Below are 24277 nucleotides of genomic sequence, written 5' to 3'. Positions count from 1 at the left end.
ATTGTGCTATGACCTCAGGCAGCTTCATTCTCCTGGGACTTTTTTTTTTTTTTTTCCCCTGGGACATTTTGAATAACTGGAAATCATATGGGTTACTGGAAGCAAACTGAATGTTCTGACCACAAGGTGTCTCTCTGATTGCAGAGTTGCCTCACTCACAGAGTTCTCCAACCGTCAGCAGCGCCTGCACGAAAGTGCTCTATTTTACTGACCGGTCACTTACACCCTTCATGGTTAATATACCAAAGAGGTGAGATTCTGAATCATTATTTCTTTAAAAAGGACAGGAAGGCAGAATCATTAGTTATTGCCCACCTAACCAGCTGCAAGGTGTAGCAGAGTAGTGAGAAGGGCACAGGAAATAGAGATTCGAGGTCCAGCTTCCCCACTAACCTTCAGCATTACAAGGGACATGTCAGGATCTGCTGTAGACACAATAATGCTTCCAGTCCTGATATACAAAGATGCTCCAAGTCAGGAATAACAGTTTTTAAAGTGCTCAAGATAGCTTCTGCTGAGAGCTATGGATTACAGCCTAGCATTCCAGGGCTATTTATTGCTTATTGACCTTTGTTGCTATTGGATGACTACAACTAATCTAAAGAGAATTCATGTTAAAAACCTTCAAACTTTTCAGTTAATATACTCCTTTCTAAGGTAGATGGCTTTGTAATAAAGATTTTTAATTTTTGGAACCAACTGCTGAGGAGAGGTGTTAAGATTTACCGTTCCTAAAGGGTCTGGGTTAGAGGGGAGCTTTCTGAAGTAAAGTAGTATAGTTTGAATTCTCCCAGCCTGGAGAAATGGAATTGCTGCAAAGAAGGAAATCAAGAGAACTTAGACATACTGATAGTTTAACAAATTAGATTGCAGACACTTTGTGTCTTATTTTCAGAGTGAAACAGAAAAAAAAAAAGTGATTTGGCTTCTGTCAAAGCAGTAAATCTATTTTAAATTCTCAGATTGTCCCATTTGTAATGCTGTTTACATTCCCTAATGGGGCTTCTCTGGTGGCTCAGATGGTAAAGAATTCACCTGCATTGCAGGAGACCCAGCTTTTATCCCTGGGTTGGGAAGATCCCCTGAAGAAGGGAATGGCTACCCATTCCAGTATTCTTGCCTGCAGAATTCTGCAGAGTCGGACACAACTGAGCGACTAACACACTTTACATTCCCTAACCGTGACTAACTCCCTAACTTCTGCTAATAGAATCATTTGAGTTACCAAGGCCAGTGACCTAACAAGGCCATGCTGTTTCTCCCAGCAGAGACTTTGACAGGGGCCTGGGTTTAAAACTAGCATCTTATCTTTTCAGCCCACTGATAAACAGTCTATTTTAGTGTTCTCTCCTCTTGTTGCAGGCTGGGGGAGGTGACACTGAAGGATTTTAAAGCGGCTATTGACCGGGAAGGAAATCATCGGTATCACTTCAAAGCACTGGATCCTGAGTTTGGCACTGTCAAGGAAGAGGTACAGAACCCAAGGGGAGTCTGAGTGGTATTGCTGGTTGTTCTTGAACTCTACAGATTCCTACTTAAGATCTAGTACCCAGAAATACCAGAATTCCCTAACCAGGGCAGTGGAGTTTCCCAGTGCCTCAAGCCAGTTGACTACTTTAGACCGAGAAGTTTCAGGGAATGGCCCAAGAAGTTGATAGCTTCATTAGTTCATGGACTTAATCACTCTGATGAAACTTAGAATTTTTATTTTAAAAAGGAAAAAGTTTTGGGGACTTCCCTGGCAGCCCAGTGGTTAAGACTCCGTGATTCCAATGCAGAGAGTGCAGGTTTGAGTCCTGGTTGGGAAACTAAGATCCCACATGCCCTGGGGTGTGGCCAGAAAATTTAAAAAAAAGGAAAAAGTTTTGTTAGGGAAAATAAAGAACCCACATTGAAGAAAAGCTTGGCTTTGGGGTCTTTTTTCTTTCTATAGCCAAACCTTAGAAAACTTTCTGCTTCCTGTGTAGAGCAAAACAAACAAACTGGCATGAATATATGAAATGGTATATTGTGGTGTTAGTTTCTCAGAAAATGAAAATGAGGAAACTGCAAAGTCATCTATGCTTATTCTCAGTCCTTGACTATTTTCTTAGCCTACACTTTATAGAACATCTGCCAGAAACATTTTTTTTTTAAGAGTTCTGTGGTCTCCTTAGTGGTTACAGAATGAAAAAGATCGGAAAAGCCAATCTTTTATTTTGTAAAGATTTCCTGGACTTCCCTGGCAGTCCAGTTGTTAAGACTCCCTGCTTCTACTTCAAGGGCACAGGTTCAATCCCTGGTTGGGGAACTAAGATCCTGCATGCCACATGGCACAGCCACACACACACACACACACACCAAAAAAAACAACAACCAAATTTCTTCACTGGACTGTTTTAATAACTTTGTTCTACTACCGACTTAGGAAATGAATAAATTAATGAAAAGGACTGCACACACACATGTTAAGATTAGCCTTTTTTCTGACCCTTTCTTTACAATGCCTGGGACCAAAATTTCCCCCCTTCTCTTTTATTTTTTTATTATTCTCCCCCTTCTCTTTTAAATGCTTATAGTACTGCTTTCTCCTGAGAAGCCTAAAGTGCTCTATGGTTAGTAATTTATTAAATCTTATAAATCTCTCTGAGCAAAGCAGTACTAGAGGGGTGCTTTTACCATTTCGTAGATGTGGAACTAAGGATATATAAATCATACATATATACACCATACAGTTGGCCCTTGAATAGTATGTGTTTGAACTGCATGGATCCACTTATATGCAGATGCTTTTCAATGAATACGTACTACAGTATTATATGATCAGCAGTTGGTTGAATCTGAGGATGCAGAACTGTGGATATGGAGGGCTGACTGTGAAGTTATATGTGGATTTTTGACTGCACAGGGCTGGGGCAGGGAAGGGGGCGGGTGTTGTCTCTGTGTTGTTCAAGGGTCACTACACACACACACACACACACACACACACACACACACACATATATTTTTACCAGTTGTAACTTTAGGGACAAAACTAAAGGGACACAGGCTCTAACTCAAGACTTTCCTATACACTTTCTTATCCTTTATGTTTGGGATCTTTTTTTAATCAACCACAGATGTATAGCAGGCCTCCCTATCTTCTAATATTTTTTCATGGTGGCTTTTTTCTTTTTCTAGGTTTTCCACGATGATGATGCCATTCCTGGATGGGAAGGGAAAATTGTAGCCTGGGTAGAAGAAGACCATGGAGAAAATTAATGCTGAGTATTAGATTGGGGACTTGCAGAAGTTGGCACACCCTGGATGCTTCACTCAGGAAAGAGGACTAAAACCAGAATACACAGGAAGTTTGTGCTGCCAAAACAGAAGCTTCTCCAAGTGTGACAGCCATAGGCCAGTCCTGTTTGTGTGCCTGGCATGTGTGGTACCTAAAATCTCTGTCCAAAAGTAGACCACAGGTTCTTCTGGAGTTCCTTGTCCGTGGGAACACACTGTTTTACTCTACTCTGCGGACAACAAACCGAAGGCCTTAACCAACGGGGATGGATGATCCCGCTCCTTTGTGGGCATGGCTGCTATTATCTGGAACCCGGGAACTGGATGCATCACTCCTATGTGTTACAGTATTATTTTCATTTTAATTGGCCTCAGTGGTTGCAGCAATCAGGGTCCCAGCATTTGTACTCACAGACAAGGTGGAGGTACCAGCTTTTTTGCTTCTTTGCAGCTATTGCAAACCAAGAATAACTCAAAAGGTGGTACCAAAGATGAAAGCCCACTCTTCAGGAATTTTTTTGGACTGGACGTGGATGGTGCTGAATTGCTAATTGGATTGAAAAAGGGCTGTCCATATTGTGCTGTACTATGCTAAAACCATAATTAAGACCTTGGGCTGCCTCTTGCGTCTTAACTGATTCTGCAAATTGTCCTTTAGCCCACAGAAGGTGTATTTCATGTACTGCTTGTTTTTCTCTGTGGACTCTCTAACTTTAGAGCCATTTCCCCCCCTCTTCTAACTGATGAACTTTGTGTTTGAAAGGAATAAGGAGTGAAAATCTCCTTTCAAATCCAGGCGGGTATGGAAAGGTGCTGCTACCCTTATCTTCTTGACTTTCTTTCTCTCATGACTTGTCTTTAGCCCATGGCATCTCCTTTGCAGTCAAAAGGAAACAAATCATTACTTTCAGTGTTTGTGATTATAAGTACTGAGCATGAGTTACTGGTTTGCCCCTCTTTGATGTCAAGGCCAGAGTTATTTTCTATTATATATTTAGTCTAGGCTGATCCTTTAGGGCACAATAGAAACCATGGGGGCAAGAGTTGTGAATGGCAGGGTTGATTCTGGGTGAAAAAACCCTAGAATCCTTTCTCATGTGCAACACTGTCAAGTGTAGAAGCTAAGAGATAAACTTTCAGAGATTACTTAGTATCTTGAGTTTTCTCATTCATTCAACCAGATATATATATATGTATATAGTCAGTATAAATATATACTATAAATATATATGTATATCTACATATCAGTCTCCAAAGCAGTCTGCCTGTGATCACCAATGTACACTGCCAAGCAGAAGAGTCAGACAGATCTGGGTTCTTGACCTGTCTGTCTCAAGTTCATCTCCCCTTTTCAGCCATTTCAACAGACTACTTGTTGGAGCTCTGACATGACATTTTGTTTTATATAGATGCGTCTTTTAAAAATAGTTCATGTTTGGAGAATTCTTTTGTACTCGTTTGCTTTTCGTCCAAGAACCATGTCTATTTTTATAACTTGAGTGTGAGTTCTATATATTCTCACATTCTGTATACTGTATCCATTTTCTAGGGAACCCGGTAGCTTTTATACAGGCTCCTTTCTTCTTACCAGCCCTTGTGGTTTCAGAACAAGCTTTATTTTATTACAGGTATACTGATGACAACTCCTGTTCCAGTTCTACCAGCCATTTCAGTTGTGGAGTTAGTTTTACAGAACCTCTTTGATGGCTCCTTTAGCTGACAGAAGGAACTCAAAAGACACCTGGTTTACCTGGTTTCCTCCTACTGAAGAATGATTTCTCATCAGAAATGACTGGGACAATTTGGGAAAGTCAGTTAAAAGGAAGAATAATTCATTACAAAAGCAGACAGAAGAAAACAGTATATTTGCCTTTTTTTTTTCCTTTTCTGCCCCCCAGGAAGTCTGGAGAAAAAGTCCTCTCGTCACCAGTTTCTCTGCTGCATGAATTTGTGTTTTGCTGTAAGACAGCATGAGGGTTATCAGACTAAAATTTGTTATTGTATTTTCAGTACAATTTATCTGGACTGTTAAATCAGTTTTACTTGTCAGTATTCTTTCAGCAAACATTCTTCCCATTATGTAAATTTAAATTTTCAGAGGAAATTAAATCAGAGAAAATTTTCAGAGTCCTTTACCTTCTTTGTCTTTAATCTCTGTGTCCTTTGGAAAAGAAGCTCCGTGGCCTTGGTGCCTCCATAGAAAGCTTAAGTTGATATCATAGCTCATTAACCTCAGAGGCCATGGGTAATAACGAAGCACCCCCATTACAGGATGGCATGCCAGTGTGTTTTTGTAAAATGTGTTGGTAATCCTCATTCCAGTTTCTAAACAGGAGCCTATTCCAGGAGGAGTGTGCATTGATTCATTCTGGTTTGAACTGTCTCCTATCTGATATGTAGATCTTTTGACTTAAGAGTATTGCCCCCTGCTGGCATTTGTGTGGGACAGTCCATCCTGCTACTGACTACAGAACTAGTAATGTTTAGCGCTCATGAAATAATCTCTAAACCCAATTTAAAAAATGACCCTGTCATAAAAACTAAGTTAATAAAAAGTTCAATTCCTTAAACAGTCTTCATTTAAAAACTGAAGCCTATTCTCACTCAGTTAACTAAAGTAGCTAGAATTGGAAAATTTTACAATTTCTACCTAAAGAATTTAGGTTAAATTTACTTGGTACTGAAATGGCAATCCTACCAACTGACCAACTTCTCAGCTCTTTTTGACCAGGATGGTTGTACATTAAGGAAGATATCTTTATGCCCTATATTCAATCGACCAGGACTCTAATTACTTAAAACATTTAGGTCATAATTATAATTTTCATTTTCCCCATAAAATAAGCATTATGATTGCACACTTCTTCTATTGTCTGGATTTATGTAAGAGGGTATAGCTTGCTTAAAATATATATGTAAAGTTATATTTTCTTAGAAACATGGATGTTTGCAACCATTGCTTTCGAAGAGATTACTATCATGTATTGTTTTACCTTTTCATAAAGATTGTGTTATACCAGAGGCTTCTGATTATCAAAGTGATAACCAGTTTTAACTGCCTGTATGTACCAGATTTGTGAACTAGTTTTAAAAAAAAAAACTCAGAAACAAACTATGAATAAAATGGAGTTTGCAAACTAAATACCATTCATAATTTTCACTTGTGTTTATTATCAACTGAAATTAATCAAGAAAGCCATTCACATTTAGTGAAAGTAAATTTCCTCAAGTGATCTCCCTGGTAGCATGTTTACTCATTACTTGGGGAGTGGAAATAGGATTACTTTATTGCTGCAGATATCACTACTGGTATTTCTAGTCTAAGTGCAAAATAGGTTATACAATCAAAGAAGATTCATTTATTTAGCACTTCTTTTGACATTTTATGTAAATATGAAAACAAGTAAGAACCCAAGACTCTAAACAATCTCCAACGCAAAAGCAAAAAACACTGACGCTTTCAGAAATCTATAAAAGAACCAGAACTTCCAAATTATTTTGAAAGCTGCTTTCCTAACACTTAGCCTTTATTTATTACTTTAAAGGTTTTATATATCTAAAGTTTTAGCCCTGGGTGCTTTCATTTGCTTTCCAATTACATTATTTTCAACTATTAATCACAAGCCATTTTAATTGGGTTACTCCATCGTTATGTTAAATATGTAAAGAACTTTCACTACCAACTAACTCCTCTTTACATCTCACCCATTCGATATCAGTAATATTCTACAAGTCTCAGAGGGCTTATTTGACAAACCTAATTATTCCCAGCTTACCTCTGAGGTAAACTAACCACTCCTGGACTGTTTCACCTGTGCCCTCCCATGATTTAGCTACATCTATCAAAAGTATATTCAAAATGTGAACTTGCTATGCACAGAAAAATGAAAAAAACAACGCTTAAGTAAGGCTCCCTAAGTAACTGAACAACAAACTGAAGATCATCTAGTACAAAGGCTAACTTAAAGTAATTTAGATGCAGTTATTAAATTCAAACGGAGTGGAAATACTGTAAGGTATCTTAGCCAATTCAAAATTGTTAACATTTAAATAATTTATACAGTATAAACCCTTTCACTAATCACAATTCTTCCATTATTTCTTCTAATTGCTATTCATAAATAGTTTTACATAATTGTTAACAATATAATTGCTCTACTTTTAATATTATTTCAAGTATGCCTTTCCATTTAATCTGGGAATTCTGTTTCTCAGTTGTACTCCCTGCATATCATTCTGTTAGACAGCTGTACTTGTTTAATCTTTCCTCATTTTTGGATAGTTAGATTTTTCCAATTCTTTTTCTGTTATAAAGATAGCAAAAAAAATTTTTTTAACTTAAAGTTTCCAATTTAAGTAGGTATGAAATAGTGCCTTCTGGCTACCTTATTTTTCCAAACGTTTAATTACCTGCAAAGTTTAACATGTTTTCAAATGTTGATTTTCTTATGTTCTTGATGTTCTCTGACCATCTGTATACTGGGGACTTAACCAGATATAAATACAGCATGCGTTTCCTTCTAGTCTAATGCCACCCTCAGCTCAGAAATGAGATTATTTTCCAATTACAGGATGATAAGCCGGCAGTAGAAGTGTAACAGATGTAACTGGAAAGGATTCTACGGCAAATTAAAATCGGAAATCCGTTTTGTAAACTTTTTTTCTTCAGAGAAGATGCTTAATCCCGCTACAGCACTCTTGAATGTAGGGATACAGCTTCCATTCAGCTGCCCTTCACACCATTTGGCTGGAAAACCTATTCATCCCGTTTCCTGTTGGGCTACAAACCTGAACTTGAATCTTTGTCACCCAGTACAGCCTGCGCGGAGCGAGGCCCCAAACCTGGGGGCCACAGGGTATGCTGAGGCTGGGGGCACGCCCGGCGAGCACAGATGCCCCTTCGTGCGGCCCTCCGCCGGAGCGCCTAGACCTGACCCACGGCCGCAGGCTCCTGGTGCCCGGCTGAGCCGGGAGCCCCCTCCCATCCTTCCTCAGGGCGGGGCCAGGCCCCCCAGCCCACCTCTGACCGCTTCACCTCCGGCGGTCCCGCTCTCGCCGCCTTTTTAGGCCCCTCCCTTTCGACCGCGCCGTCACGGCGCTCAGGTCCTGTCCCCCTGCCCCAGAGACACCTTCGCCACCGAGCCCACCACTTTCCACTCCTCCCCACGCCTAATCCTCCCAGATTCGGCCTGCTGGAACGCCCCTGTCCCTCGTCGTTCTATAGTAGCCGCCCCGACCAGCTCTGGGTCACTTTCAGCCTCTCATTTCCGGGAGAAAGACCGAACGTTCACCGCTTCTCTGGTCCGCGGAGCGGGTGGGGCAAGGCTTCGCACCCCGTTTTACGACAACTTGCGGCCGCGCGGCGCGGCTGACGGCAATGCCGCGCTGCTCTTGGAGAGGTCACTCCGGAGACGGCGTTGGTTTTGGGGTGTGGGGGCCGTGGCACTATGTGGCGCGTCTGTGCGCGACGGGCTCAGAATGCAGCCCCCCGGGCGGGATTCGGGGCTCGGTGGACGGCCTTTCGGGAGGAGCCGGGAGCTCCGTGCGTGACCCCGCAGGCTGGCTCGGCTCTGGCTCGCTGCAGCAGCAAGACCCCAGGGTATGGCAGGGTCCGGGCACTCTGCGGCTGGAGCCCAGTCTCTCGGGCCACACCGCGGAATCGCGTTTTGCTGCAGCTCTGGGGATCGCCTAGCCGCCGCTGGTATAGCCTACCCCCGCATCAGAAGGTAAGCCCCAGAACCTGTCCTTCTCGGGACCCCGTTGTCCTTCACGGTAGACTTGGCTTGGGATCCTTCCTTAGAGGCCTTGATGATCCTCCGTCTCCGCCCCTCTCCAGGTATACTCTGTCACTGCCCCTTCTCCATTACCCAGCTTTGCTCTAGCTCTTGAGCTTCCTTCTCCTGACCTATTCCATTGAAGAAGGAGCTGCAGGCTTCCTTCTCCTGACCGGTTCCGTTCAAAGAGCGCCAAGCCTGGGGCGGTCTGTGGGATGTCTGCTGAGTACATGCTGTTAGAAACAGTGGAGCGGAAGGCCTGTCCTTCTGGTTGAGAGCTTCTGGTGTTAGGAAATCCTTTTATAAGCCCATTGCCCAATGTGTGAAGGGACTCAGACTCAGCGTTAAATTAGTCTGAATTGAACGAAGTGGTACACCAGATTGAGAGTTAGGTAGCTCTTGAAATTGAGTATTTCTCCCTTTTCTCCTCTAGGTTCCATTGCCTTCACTGTCCCCTACAATGCAGGCAGGCACCATAGCCCGCTGGGAAAAGAAGGAAGGAGAAAAAATCAATGAGGGTGAACTAATTGCAGAGGTAAGTTGGAAATGAGTTAGAAGAGCCTATCTTAGCTAAATGGAGCATTAACTTTCCAAGTGGGTAATTGTCCCTTTTTCCTGGAGAATTCCGTGGACAGAGGAGCCTGGTGGGCTGCTGTCCATGGGGTCACAAAGAGTCAGACACGACTGAAGCGACTTAGCATGCATGCATGCATCCATTGGAGAAGGAAATGGCAACCCACTGCAGTATTCTTGCCTGGAGAATCCCAGGGATGGAGGAGCCTGGTGGGCTGCCATCTATGGGGTTGCACAGAGTTGGACAGGACTGAAGCGACTTAGCACGCATGCATTAAGAAACTTAGATGTTTTTTACAGTCTGATATGAGAGATTGGTTAGCCAAGTTAGCAGCAGCTAACCAAACTAATTTTTAGCCTGGGTGTTTTTAATAGTAATTCTTTCAAACCTGTGATAGAGGCTTTATTTTCACTGTTGAACTGTACGATTTTTTTTTTTTTTTGCTGTAAGATTGATTTACGACGTTGTGTTAAATACTCTTGTCCATTATGGTTTATCAAAGATACAGAATGTAGTTCCTTGTGCTATATAGTAGGACCATGTTGCTCTCCATTCAGTATGTAATAGTTTGCATCTGCAAACCCCCAAATCCTACTGTTTTTTTCCCTGCCCCACCCCCAATCACAAGTCTATTCTCCGTGAGTTCATTTCTATTTCGTGGATAAGTTCACTTGTGCCATTTTAGATTCCACGTATTTTTCTTTCTTTTTCTGACTTACTTCACTTTGAACTGTATGATTTTAGACACAAGTTAATAAACTTCATACTGGCAGCAGAATCCTAAGCTCCTACTTTTGTGTTAAAAGGTTGAAACCGATAAAGCTACTGTTGGATTTGAGAGTGTGGAGGAGTGTTACATGGCAAAGATCCTTGTTGCTGAAGGTACCAGAGATGTTCCAGTTGGAGCAATCATCTGTATCACAGTTGACAAGTGAGTAGTACCGGGGGAATCTGTGAAAGTCAGGTGCTTAAGTGGAGTATTTTAACCCAGAACTGAGGAGTTAGTTAAAGGCTTCTAAGGCTGATACATCCGCTTTATAACCCCCTTATACTTACACATTCTTTCTCTTCCTTAGGCCTGAAGATGTTGAAGCCTTTAAAAATTACACACTGGATTCTTCAGCAGCACCTGCCCCACCAGCAGCCCCGGCACCAACCCCTGCCGCCCCCGCTCCATCACCTACACCTTCTGCTCAGGCTCCTGGTAGCTCATATCCTACTCACATGCAGGTGAGGCTCAGCCTCTGGGTGTCTGCTCTAGAAAATTTATTATTTACTCATTATTTTTCGTAGATGAGTTGCGTCCTGGAAACTGGCATTAAACCTGGCTGGTTTTTGTCATTTGAAAGTAAACAGAGATTTAAACATGAAAACTGACAACATTTATTCTAGTGGTTATTTCCAGATGTGTGTACTTGGATAGTTCTTTTAACCTTTCTCAGCCTCCGTGTAGCAGGTAGGATAATGTTTGGTACTTTTCATTCAAGAATATCATGTTGGATTTTGAGGATTGTTTATGCTTACATCTGTACTTTGCTGTGCTAAGTCGCTTCAGTCGTGTCAGAGATTCCTCTGTCCATGGGATTCTCCAGGCAGGAGTACTGGAGTGGTTTGCCATGTCCTCCTTCAGGGGATCTTCCCAACCCAGGGATCGAACCTGTGTCTCTTATGTCTCCTGCCTTGGCAGGCAGGTTCTTTACCACTAGCATGACCTGGGAAACCCACTTATATCTACTCTCTGTCTAAATAGAGTTTTTTTAGTAGGCCCCAAGTGCTGTCTATTGAATAAAAGCCCCCAATTAGTGTTTTTCCTTGACACGTAGTGTTTTCTCAGAGTAAGTGAAATAATCCGGTAGTATTTAGAAAAGACCAACAATAAAGAATAAGTGTCAAATAGACATATATAATCTGGAGGAGGGCATGACAGTCTACTCCAGTATTCTTGCCTGGAGAATCCCCATGGACAGAGGAGTATGGAGGGCTACCTACAGTCCTTGGGGTCTCAAAGAGTCAGACATGACTGAGCGATTCAGCACAGACATATATAATAGCATTACAGCAAAGCTGAAGGTGGTAAATATAGTCACTGTTGATTCTGTTAACTAAATCAGTTTCTGAGAAGCTGATTAGTTTATTAGATATTAGGATTATCCCATGTATATTTGTGTGTTTTGGATATTGAAAATGGATAAAAGCCAGCTGTGTTTTTTTCCTAAAGGATTAAGATTAGAACTTCTCCTTCTCTTAGTTTATTTGTAGAAATTTTTGTATAGGAATAATTTTCTTCTTCAGGCATCGTGTTCTATACCCTGGTCTTTTATTAACATTCACTCATGATGAAATTTTGCCTGGTGGTCAGTTCACACATTTATTCCATCCTGTTCAGCAATTTTTAAAAAATTTTTAATTTAAAAAAAAGTTACAAACATTTTTTTTGTCTGTGCTGGGTCTTCATTGCCAAGAGAAGGCTTTCTCTAATGGTGGTAAGCAGGGGCAGCTCTCTTGTGGTGCTTGGGCTACTCATGGTGATGACTTCTCTTGGTGCAGAGTGTGAGCTGTAGGTACAGGAGCTACAGTACTTGCAGCTCAAGGGCTCTAGGGCATGGGCTTAGTGATTGTGGCGCATGGGATTCGTTGCCCCAAGGCATGTGGGATCTTCTCAGGCCAGGGATCGAAGCTGTGTCCTCTGAATTGGCAGGCGGATTCCTGACCATTGGACCACCAGAGAAGGTCAAGAGCTCTAAGTTTTGTTTTACTTTTTTCCCCACAGCTTCCTGAGACATCATCCACTAAAATGACTTTTCTCTCAGCATAATCCGTATGTTAATTAGATGCAAAAGACTTAAGAAGATAGCAAACAAAACCCATAACTGAGTGAGCATCCAAATTCAGTGAACATACAAGCCATGTAAATAGGGAAGCAGTCTTTTAATTTAGATCAGCCAATCTGTTGTTTTAGATTTTACTCTGGTGGAAGTGACTATTGTAAGATTAGGTTTTTGTTGTTGTTTTGGGGGTTTTTTTCAGCCATGCCATATGGCATTCAGGATCTTAGTTCGCCATACAGGGATTAACCTGTGCCCTGTTGCATTGGGAGCACAGAGTGTAAACCACTGGGCCACCAAGGAAGTCCTGAACAATTCTTAATATGTTTTTTATCTTGAAAAAGTACCTGGGAGGGACTTCGCTAGTGGTCTGGTGGTTAAGAATCTGCCTGCAGGGGTCACAGGTTCAATGCTTGGTCTGGGAAGATTCTCACATGCTGAAGAGCAACTAAATGCACGTGCCACAACTGCTGAGCCCGCGCACCTTGAGCCCAAGCTCTGCAACAAGAGAAACCACTCCAGGGGGAAGCCTGTGCACTGTGGCTGGAGAGTCGCACCTGCTCACTGCACCTAGAGAAAGCCTGTGTACAGCAATGAAGACCCAGAGCAGCCAAAAATAAATAATTAAAAATTTAATAAAGTATTATCCAGGGAGTTTGGGAGAAATTCAGTCTCCTCTGAATGAAAAGGTAGATTTCAGTAAAGCACACAGTAAAATTTTAGTGGAAAAGTCTGAGGTCATTCTATGAAGATGAAAAACCTCTAGCTTAATCTAAGTGTTGAGAAAGATGAGAAGACGTGCTATGTTTAGATATTGTTGGGGAATTAATTTTAGCTGTCTAGAAAGAAATCTTTCCCCTCTGCCCATGGTTTTTAACTTTGGAGGGTGGGTCAGAGTATCACTGGCACTATAAAAGCTTGAGATTTGAAGGATTTACCTGTAGGGACACTGCTGAAGCATGAGGCTTTTGCTGCTGTGGGAGCATCAGGCAGATGGGAATTTGAATTGTCATAGTCACTGTCATTCCATAAAGCTATTTGCTTGCCTGAGTGCCATTGTGTCAAAAGCATCCTAGTGTTGAGTAATAATAAAATATGTGTTTGTTTCTACAGGTGCTTCTTCCTGCCCTGTCTCCCACCATGACCATGGGCACAGTTCAGAGATGGGAAAAAAAAGTGGGTGAGAAGCTAAATGAAGGAGATCTATTGGCAGAGATAGAGACTGACAAGGCCACTATAGGTGAGATTTCTTCAGCTCTTAATGGTTGAGACACTGAGTTTTCCAGTAAGGGAAGAGGATTGCCATCCTATCCTATAATGAGTGAGTGATAACATGAAAAATTTTAATTCTTGGGATTAATTTCCTGGAACAGAGTATTTTCATAAACAGAAGTGTTGCATAGTTGGGTCTGTTGGTTCCAAACTGCACTGTCATTGAATCAAAGCTGTATCAGCTTGGAGATAATTTTTAGGCCAGAGTTTAATTATTAGCTTTTTGTTACTGAGAAGCTGTATCCAAATTGACATTCTTCACACTGGTCAAGGGGGGAAAAAGAGGAAATAGGGGAAAATAACATCAAAGGCAGGAAAATACTGAAGAAATTCAGATGACTTTGAGGGAAAACTTGAAAGTAGGGTTTTGATTGTTTTTGTATATGAGAATGACTGATGAAATGTATATACTACTTGTTCAGATATCATATCACATTTCCTTTTATTGACTATCTGATTTATTTTTATGCTCAGAAAAAAAACCCCTATAGACAATTAATATTTGCCATACTATATCTGGATACCTGTAGATAATTTTTTTTTTTTTTCTGTCCAGTCCTCAAAAATGCAGTAGGAGCTTCTGGGCATCCTCTGCAGTGGTCTTTTTCGGATTTTGTTCTTCACACCCCATGATTCCGTGATGGCACCTTGGGGTCAAGGAGACTTAGAGAGTAGGACTGTACTTGCCCCCTTCCCTCACTTCTGACTGTTTTATCTTTTAGCATATTGTGCTCTCCCCCATAAAATTTTATTAGAGGAAAGGGTTCTTTTTTGTTTGTTTGTTTTTTGGCTGCCCGGGTCTTTGTTGCAGCACACAGGCTCTCTCTAGTTGCAGTGCTCAGGCTTGTTTCAGAGTATGGACTCTAGAGCTCACGGGCTCAGCAGTTGCAGTGGCAGGCTTAGTTGCTCTGTGGCATGTGGGATCTTAGTTCCCTGACTGGAGATCGAACCCACATTCCCTGCATTGGGGAAGACAGATTGTTAACCACTGGACCACCAGGGAAGTCCCTATTCTGTGTGTTAAAAAGATTATTAAAAAGAAACAGAAAAGCCCTGGCAAAATAGGTGTACTTTGCATTTTAACTTGATTACCAATGTTGCTGTAGAGAGTGGTATTCTAGAAACTGGTCACTAGAGACGTATTAACCTTGGTCAAACTCTATACTCCGTAGTGGCCATGGAGCCTTTTCTTTTGATATGTCTTGTATTGGATATTAATTCTCAGCTGGGAAATAAAAGGATTCATCAAAGATGTGTTCATCAGGGAGAGGCACAGCCCAACAGAAAGCTAAGATCTGGAAGGCAAAAGATGTCCTCTACAGTGGCTCCTTTCAGTTTTACTTTTGGAATCCGTCGTATTTGAGTTCCTTGTTAAAAAAAAAAGCAGTAGCTGGGAATTCCCTGGTGGTCCATTGGTTAGGACTTCACGGTTTCCCTGCCAAGGGCCAGGGTTCAGTCCCTGGTGGGGGAACTAAGACCCCAGAAGCCACATGGTACAGCCAACAAAAGAAAAGCAGTAGCTGAGTAAAGTTGTCAACACCATTGAATCTCCATAGTAATGCTGTGTTTCTTCATATTGAAATAGTTGGTGTAATACCAAGTATGACCTCTTCAGAAAAGTTCCAAAGATGCATCACTATCAACTGTAGTAGCTCTTTTAATTTAACAACCATGTGGTTCTGTTCTTTAGCAGTACAACTGATGCCATCTCGGAAGTCTTGTGGGTCTGCACAGAGCAGCCCTTGGAGATGTTTCAAAGAAAACATTCAGAGCTAACCACTGTTTAACCTCTTGGGGTTTTACTTGACAAATATTTATTAGTATTTACTTTGTATTAGGTAGTATTTACTTTGTATTAGGTACTATTTCCAAGTGCTTGGAAAATATTAATTCACTTAAAACTTTTGTAATAGCCCTGTGAGGTAGGTACTATTCCCATTTTGTAGGTAAAGAGGCTGAGACACAGGTTAAATAGCTTGCAAAAGGTTATATAGCTACTTTGAAGAACCTTTTACTTAAAAACTGTGCTTTGAAGAAAAAAAAGAACAAACTGTGCTTTGAATTTGGTAGGCTAGTAGAGTCCTTTAAGTTCCATAATGGTTTTTTCTTTCTATTTAAGGTTTTGAGGTACAGGAAGAAGGTTACCTGGCAAAAATCCTGATCCCTGAAGGCACACGAGATGTCCCTCTAGGAACCCCGCTCTGTATCATTGTGGAAAAAGAGGCAGATATACCAGCATTTGCTGACTATCGGCCAGCTGAAGTAACTGATTTAAAACCACCAGCACCACCACCTATCCCATCTCCGGTAGGTATGCTTCTAGAATTGAGGGAACCACTTACCTCATTCATCTCTAAATTAAGGGGTGATAGTCTAGGTTCCTTCCAGTGCTAAGAGTCTGTGACTAAGGAAGGAGATAGTTAACATTTATGGAGACCCACAGGGTGCATGGGACTGCACTGTTCACATAATGGTCAATAGTTTGATTCTTGTAATTTTCCTTTTCCCTGCTTTCTTGAGTCTTGTTGAGAACAAAACTGAGGTGACTTGATCTTTTTATGCTTTAGGTGTAGATATACATATGGAAGGTAATGCTTCGTCACCCATTTTCTATAGAATTTGTAGTCTTTGTCGGTCCTCTTGGTATTCACATATTATAGTAGGTCAAGCTTATATTTGTAACACATGGGAATCTTGACATGAATGGCTTATTTTGCATAGAATTTAGTTTTTTGCTATATACTGTATACGAGGGCTTCCCTCGTAGGTCAGTCAATAAAGAATCTGCCTGCAATGCAGGAAACCCGGGTTCGATTCCTGGCTCAGGAAGATCCGCTGGAGAAGGAAATGGCAACCCACTGCAGTATTCTTGCCTGGAGAATCCCATGGTCGGGGGAGCCTGGCAGGCTACAGTCCATGGGGTTGCAAGGGTCAGACATAACTTAGTGACTAAACCACCACCATATACTATATACCTATAACGTGAACTCATATGAATTCCAGGCAGCAGTAACGCTATAAGGCTTCTGTAGGTGTAGAATCATGTGAGTTTAGACTAGGTACACAGTTCTGTCAGAGAAAACTTTGATTTCTGACTTCCATACATTTATGGGGAGCTGGCAAGTAGTAGTATTGGTTTATTTTTTAGTGTGTTTTCAACATGGAATCTTCCAGAATAATTTATTATTTTGGAAGTAGGTTAAGTAAAAACCATGTAGGTAATATAAGAGAATGAGAATAAAAAAGGGACAAGAAAATAGAGACAAGAGATTAAAGTGAAGAAAGGCTATAAGGATGTTGTATACTGGTCACCAGAATTAAATTCAGTGCCTCTCTGTATTAATCATGGAGTTAGAGAACTTGACTTTGTTCGGTCTTTGTTAAAATAATGTTATTGTATTCATGTTGCTGTATTATGTTGGTTAAGCAAGAAAAATGAGCATTTAACCTTTGGAGAAAAGACGAAAGTTATATAATTAAAATAGGTTTGACTTAGCTATAAGCTGTTAATCTTTCAGACCAGTCTTTTCAGTGGTGAATTAACAATTTGTAACTTTTTTCAAAAGGCAGCCCCTGTTCCTCCAGCTCCCCAACCTGTAGCCCCTCCACCTTCAGCCCCCCGGCCAGCCGCTCCAGCTGGACCAAAGGGAAGGGTGTTTGTTAGCCCGCTTGCGAAGAAGTTGGCAGCAGAGAAAGGGATTGACCTTACACAAGTAAAAGGTACGTCTGTTTCTATGGAATGGAGTTTTACTAAAATTGAGTTTCCTCCTTAGGACCAGAGAGTACAACCACAACTATTAATATATAGAGCTGTCTTATCTGGGGAAGTAGGGAGAAGGATGAGGGAGGGAACTGACAGAGCAGGAAAACTTCCTGTGCTTTGCTTGGTCTGTCTAAGGTCTACCTGTATAATTTAGATAGCTTTTTTCATTTTCTATTAACGAGAACTGCTTAATTGTTGGTGAAAGTATGATGTGTTCAGCAAAGCTGGGTTACGGAACTTGATTATGTGATAAGAAATCTGTATTAGTGCTAGGCTGAGTGAATGTAGCAATACTCAAAACACAACATGAAGTTGGGATGACTTGAAATGACTTAAAATAATAAAATTCATATAAAACTGAACTAACGCCTATTGAGGGCAAAGGAAAATGTCTTACTCATCTTTTCCTTCCCAAAGACAATGTGTAGCTTAGTGATAAGAGCGTGGGCTCTTGAAACAGACCATCTAGGGTTTAATCCTGGCTTTATCACTTTCTATGTAATACGTCTTTTCATGAGTTACTTTATTTGTTTTTCCATCTGTAAAACTGAGATAATAGTTTCCAATAAAATAAGTGAAGGGCTTAGAACAGTATCTAGAATATAGGAATACTCCATACATAGTAATTTTGTTCATGTTATTATTATTGGCTGGCATTTAAATGTTTTAAGCTAAAATTTAATGTAAGGTAATTAATATACTTTGGAAAGGGGTGGGAGAAATGACTGTTTGTGGAGCTTGGTTTGATGGCTAGTCATTTAATTACCAGACTTAATTTGCATAACACTTGAAGTAAGAATTATCATCTCATATTTTTTGGATAGGAAAATAGACTCTTGAAAGATCTCTTGTTCTGTTAAGCAGTAAAGTTGCAATTCGAATCTAGATTTGTTTCATTTTAGAATCTGTATTCTTCCCAGTACCCTATACTTCCTTCTGTTTTGATGTTCTGCCATCTTTAATTACTCAAAATAATGGCTACTTCTGCAGTTTTCCAGCTATGAGCAATCATTGTTGGTTATCACTGTCTGCAGACTGTTGTTTTAATGGTTTGAAAGCAAGCCAGTTCCCAAAGATACGGGGACAGAAGTTATCACTGTTTCACCTCAGAGAATTCTTGTAAAAAAACCCTTTTTTCCATCTTAATGTCATTTCACTAATATATTGCCATTCTTTATGTATGTATGATTAGGGATAGCAATTTAAGTTGGAAAACATTTTTAAGGGGAGGAAGGACTGGGTTAATAATTATATCTGAAGAATTTAAACAAGTAAATGAGGACCATTTGTTGGATATTGAGTGATACTGACTGCCTTAGGTAATATTTATGTGGAAAAAAATCTCAGTATTCTTACGCAGTTAGAGTTAAGTGATTCATTTATTTAAACAAATATTCATTGAGTATTGTTTGTGCAGCCAACACTTGTTCATGGGACAGACAATAAAGAAGTAAATGGACAGGGATTATAACATAGTAGTTAAGAGTATTGGCTTTAGAGCTGGAATGCTTAGATTTTAAACCCAGCTCTGTCGAACACTAGGTGTATTCCCTTTTCTGTCTCAGTTTCTTTATTTGTATATAGAAATAATACTTTATAGCTTGTTGGGATTAAATGTGTTAATAACAGTGCCTGTACGTAGAAAGCAAATATAGGTAGTTAGCTATGGTGATAATAATAGCTTATTAAATAATATGATTCGAATGCTAACAAATAAATAAACCAGTGTTATGGTAGGGAGTAACAAACAGGGTACCTCTATGTCATGGGTTTCTCAGGTGGCACAGTGGGAAAGAATTTGCCTGCCAGTATAGGAGACACAGATTCAATCCTTGGGTCAGGATGGTCCCCTGGAATAGGAAATGGCAGCCCACTCCAGGATTCTTGCCTGCACAATTTCATGGACAGAGGATCCCAGCAGTCCATGGGGTCACAAGGAGTCAGACACGACTGAGCAACTCAGCACAGCACACACATGCACGCATGACCACTTTTGGACAGGATGGTTGGGGAAGATCTTTTTGACGAGGTGAAATTTGATCTGACCTGAAAGATGAGGAGTCAGCTATGAGCCAACCATGTGAAGAACTGCAAGAGAAGCATTCTGGGCAAAGACCAGCCTGAAGGGGAGAGAGCTCGGTGTGTTTGAGGCAAAGAAAGGAAGCCAGTGTTAATGGAGCATAGTGAGCAGAGTGGTAGGAAATGAGGGCAGAAAGAAACTCAGGGGTAAGAACATAAAAGACTTTACAGGTTATGATATAGTTTGAATTTTATTTCAAGTAGGGCAGGAAGCCACTGAAAATTAAAATGAAGAAGTGGCATAAAATCATTTATTTTTTAAAAGATTGTTTTGGCTGTTCTGTGCAAATGGATTAAATGAAAGCAAAAGTGTCTGTTAAAATGTTGCTGGAGTCGATGGTGGTTTACACAAAGGTGATGAGAATAGAAATGGAAAGAAATGGACAGCTTAACATATGTTTGTGGCAGAATCAACAGAACTTAGGGATTGGATATGAGGACTCAACAATAGCGACTTCAAAAGATACGTGCACTGACAGTCTGGATAGGGTGAAAAGTGAATGAAGAAGTGGAGATAGCATTGTGGACAACTTAGTCAAGAGCTTTTGCTGTGAAGGAAGGCATAAAAATAGAGATGTACAGTTCGGGAGGATATGAGCTCAAGAATGGCCTTTAGAAAACGAATGGTGGTAGAACAGCCCTCAGAGAAGGCAATGGCACCCCACTCCAGTACTCTCACCTGGAGAATCCCATGGATGGAGGAGCCTGGTGGGCTGCAGTCCATGGGGTCGCTGAGAGTCAGCCACGACTGAGCGACTTCACTTTCACTTTTCACTTTCATGCATTGGAGAAGGAAATGGCAACCCACTCCAGTGTTCTTACCAGGAGGATCCCAGGGACGGGGAGCCTGGTGGGCTGCCGTCTATGGGCTCGCACAGAGTCGGACACGACTCAAGCGACTTAGCAGCAGCAGCAGCAGAACAGGCCTAGTGTAGAGTTTCTCAGCTGTGGCACTACTGACATTTTTGACCAGGTAATTCTTTGTGGGTTTCTCTGGTGGCAAACCACTTCAGTATTCTTGCTTTGAGAACCCCATGAACAGTATGAAAAGGCAAAAAAGATAGGACCCTGAAAGATGAACTCCTTGGGTCGGTAGGTGCCCAATATACTACTGGAGATCAGTAGAGAACTAACTCCAGAAAGAACGAAGAGATAGAGCCAAAGCAAAAACAATGCCCAGCTGTGGATGTGACAGGTGATGGAAGTAAAGTCTGATGCTGTAAAAAGCAATATTGCATAGAAACCTGGAATATTAGGTCCATGAATCAAGGCAAATTGAAAGTGGTCAAACAGGAGATGGCAAGAGTGAACATTGACATTTTAGGAATCAGCGAACTAAAATGGATTGGAATGGATGAATTTAACTCAGATGATCATTATATTTACTACTGTGGGCAAGAATCCCTTAGAAGAGATGGAGTAGCCATCATAGTCAACAGAAGAATCCAAATGCAGTACTTGGATGCAGCCTCAAAAATGGCAGAATGATCTCTGTTCATTTCCAAGGCAAACCATTCAATATCACAGTATCCAAGTCTAGGCCCGAGCCAATAATGCTGAAGAAGCTGCAGTTGAACAGTTCTATGAAGACCTATAAGACCTTCTAGAACTAACACCCAAAAAGATGTCCTTTTCTTTAAAGGGGACTGGAATGCAAAAGTAGGAAGTCAAGAAATACCTGGAGTAATAGGCAAATTTGGCCTTGGAGTACAGAACGAAGCAGGACAAAGGCTAATAGAGTTTTGCCAAGAGAACGCACTGGTCATAGCAAACACCCTCTTCCAACAACACAAGAGAAGACTCTACAAATGGATACCACCAGATGGTCAATACCGAAATCAGATTGATTATATTCTTTGCAGCCAAAAATGGAGAAGCTCTATACAGTCAGCAAAAACAAGACCAGGAGCTGACTGTAGCCCAGATCATGAACTCCTTATTGCCAAATTCAGACTTAAACTGAAAGTAGGGAAGACCACTAGACCATTCAGGTATGACCTAAATCAAATCTCTTATGCCTATACAGTGGAAGTGACAAATAGATTCAAGGGATTAGATCTCATAGAGTGCCTGAAGAACTATGGATGGAGGTTTGTGACACTGTACAGGAGGCAGTGATCAAGACCATCCCAAGAAAAAGAAATGCCAAAAGGCAAATGGTTGTCTGAAGATGCCTTACAACAGCTATGAAAAGAAGAGAATTGAAAGGCAAAGAAGAAAAGGAAAGATATACCCATCTGATGTAGAGTTCCAGAGAATAACAAGGAGAGACAGGAAAGCCTTCTTCAGTGATCAGTGGAGAGAAATAGAGGAAATGGGAAAGACTCGAGATCTCTTCAAGAAAATTAGAGATACCAAGGGAACTTTTTATGCAAAGATGGGCTCGATAAAGGACAGAAATGGTAGGGACCTAAAAGAAGCAGAAGATATTAAGAAGAGGTAGCAAGAATATACAGAACCATACGAAAAAGATCTTCATGACCCAGATAACCACGATGGTGTGATCACTCCCCTATAGCCAGACATCCTGGAATGCGAAGTCAAGTGGGCCTCAGGAAGCATCACTACAAAGCTAGAGGAGGTAATGGAATTCCAGTTGAGCTATTTCAAATCCTAAAAGATGATTCTGTCAAAGTGCTGTACTCAGTATGCCAGCAAATTTGGAAAACTCGGCAGTGGCCACAGGACTGGAAAAGGTCATTTTCATTCCAATCCCTAAGAAAGGCAATGCCAAAGAATGCTCAAACTACCGCACAATTGCACTCATCTCACACGCTAGTAAAGTAATGCTCAAAATTCTCCAAGCCAGGCTTCAACAGTATGTGAACTATGAAATTCCAGATGTTCAAGCTGGTTTTAGAAAAGGCAGAGGAACCAGAGATCAAATTGCCAACATCTGTTGGCTCAATGAAAAAGCGAGTTCCAGAAAAACGTCTATTTCTGCTTTATTGACTATGCCAAATTCTTTGACTGTGGATCACAACAAACTGTGGGAAATTCTGAAAGAGATGGGAATACCAGACCACCTGACCTGCCTCTTGAGAAACCTATATGCAGATGAGGAAGCAACACTTAGAACCGGACATGGAATAACCGACTGGTTCCAAATTGGGAAAGGAGTATGTCAAGGCTGTATATTGTCACCCTGCTTATTTAATTTATATGCAGAGTACATCATGCGAAATGCTGGACTGGATGAAGCACAAGCTGCAATCAACATTGCTGGGAGAAATATCAATAACCTCAGATATGCAAATGACACCACCCTTATGGCAGAAAGCGAAGAAGAACTGAAGAGCCTCTTGATGAAAGTGAAAGAGGAGAGTGAAAAGTTGGCCTAAATTTCAACATTCAGAAAAGTGAGATCATGGCATCTGGTCCCATCTCTTCATGGCAAATAGATGGGGAAACAGTGGAAACAGTGACAGACTTTATTGGGGCTCCAAAATCACTGCAGGTGGTGACTGCAGCCCTGAAATTAAAAGACACTTGCTTCTTGGAAGAAAAGTTGTGACCAACCTAGACAGGATATTAAAAAGCAGGGACATTACTTTGCCAAGAGAGGTCCATCTAATCAAAGCTATGGTTTTTCCAGTAGTCACGTATGGATGTGCGAGTTGCCCTACAGAGAAAACTGAAAACTGAAGAATTGATGCTTTTGATCTGTGGTGTTGGAGAAGATTCATGAGAGTCCCTTGGACTGCAAGGAGATCCAACCAGTACATCCTAAAGGAAATCAGTCGTGAGTATTCATTGGAAGGATTGATGCTGAAGCTGAAGTTCCAATACGTTGGCCACCTATTGCGAAGAGCTGACTCATTATAAAGATTGAAGGCAGGAGGAGAAGGGGATGACAGAGGATGAGATGGTTGGATGGCATCACCGATTCAATGGACATGAATTTGGGTAACTCTGGGAGTTGGTGATGGACAGGGAGGCCTGTTGTGTTGTGGTCCATGGGTTCGCAAAGAGTTGGACATGACTGAGTAACTGAACTGAACTGGTGACTCGGTGGTAAAGTATCCACCTGCCAATGCAGGAGACATGGGTGTAATCTCTGGGTCAGGAAGATCCCCTGGAGAAGGAAATGACAATTCAGTCTAGTATTCTTGCCTGGGAAATCCTATGGACAGAAGAGCCTGGCGTACTGCAGTCCATGGGGTGGCAAAAGAGTTAGACATGACTTAGTGACTAACAATTCTTGGCAGAGTGAGGGTGAGGCTCCTCTGCATTGTAGCATGTTTAGCAGCATCCTTGGCTCTTACTCGCTACATGATAGTAGCATCCCCCACTTGTAACAACCAAAAAAACTTTTCAAACATTGCCAGATGCCCCTCTGGCAAAACTGCAAAATTGCCTTGTTGAGAACCAGTTGTCCAATAGAAAGGGATAAATTGATGATGCAGAATAATTTGGCAAGGAACCAAGTTCTTAGATGTAAAAGGGGATGAAATTGCTCTTGGGTAGGTATTAGGACAGTTTGTTTTTATAGGAGGGAAGAGAATATGGGGTGGTTTTATAGGTTTGGTGGCAGCGGAGGAGGGTAGAACCTCTCTGGTTGCTGCTATTCAGTAAAATATAAAGTGAGCGAGGATTTCTCTGGTGGTTTACTGGTTAGGACTTGGTGCTTTCACTGCTGTGGCCCGGGTTCAATCCATGGTTGGGGAACAGAGATCCTGCAAGCTGCTCAGCATGGCCAAAAACGTATAAAGTGAGGGGACCTGTGGTAGAA

The 24277-nt window shown here is 41.3% G+C and overlaps 2 protein-coding genes across 6 annotated transcripts in view; both read left to right on the top strand.

The window, feature by feature from the left end:
• The window catches only part of DIXDC1 (DIX domain containing 1), a 79128-nt gene extending 72723 nt beyond the window's left edge, over nucleotides 1–6405 (top strand). For all 5 annotated transcript variants that reach the window (XM_027563761.1, XM_027563758.1, XM_027563759.1 and 2 more), the window contains 3 exons: nucleotides 145–250; nucleotides 1363–1471; nucleotides 3160–6405. In XM_027563761.1, the coding sequence (XP_027419562.1) occupies nucleotides 145–250; nucleotides 1363–1471; nucleotides 3160–3240 (296 nt within the window). In that variant the 3' untranslated portion in view covers nucleotides 3241–6405. The remainder of the gene's footprint in view (nucleotides 1–144; nucleotides 251–1362; nucleotides 1472–3159) is intronic.
• Nucleotides 6406–8614: 2209 nt separating this feature from the next.
• Nucleotides 8615–24277, top strand: part of DLAT (dihydrolipoamide S-acetyltransferase) — a 34944-nt gene continuing 19281 nt past the window's right edge. Inside the window, exons 1-7 of the mRNA XM_027563764.1 lie at nucleotides 8615–8984; nucleotides 9466–9567; nucleotides 10413–10537; nucleotides 10683–10836; nucleotides 13545–13671; nucleotides 15823–16010; nucleotides 17270–17423. Coding sequence (XP_027419565.1) covers nucleotides 8706–8984; nucleotides 9466–9567; nucleotides 10413–10537; nucleotides 10683–10836; nucleotides 13545–13671; nucleotides 15823–16010; nucleotides 17270–17423 — 1129 coding nt within the window. The 5' untranslated portion in view covers nucleotides 8615–8705. The remainder of the gene's footprint in view (nucleotides 8985–9465; nucleotides 9568–10412; nucleotides 10538–10682; nucleotides 10837–13544; nucleotides 13672–15822; nucleotides 16011–17269; nucleotides 17424–24277) is intronic.

Source organism: Bos indicus x Bos taurus, chromosome 15, assembly GCF_003369695.1.
Source record: "Bos indicus x Bos taurus breed Angus x Brahman F1 hybrid chromosome 15, Bos_hybrid_MaternalHap_v2.0, whole genome shotgun sequence".
In the NCBI taxonomy this organism is placed as follows: Eukaryota; Metazoa; Chordata; class Mammalia; order Artiodactyla; family Bovidae; genus Bos; species Bos indicus x Bos taurus.
The sequence above is the reverse complement of the archived record's forward strand: the minus strand, read 5'-3'. Positions and strand labels throughout refer to the sequence as shown.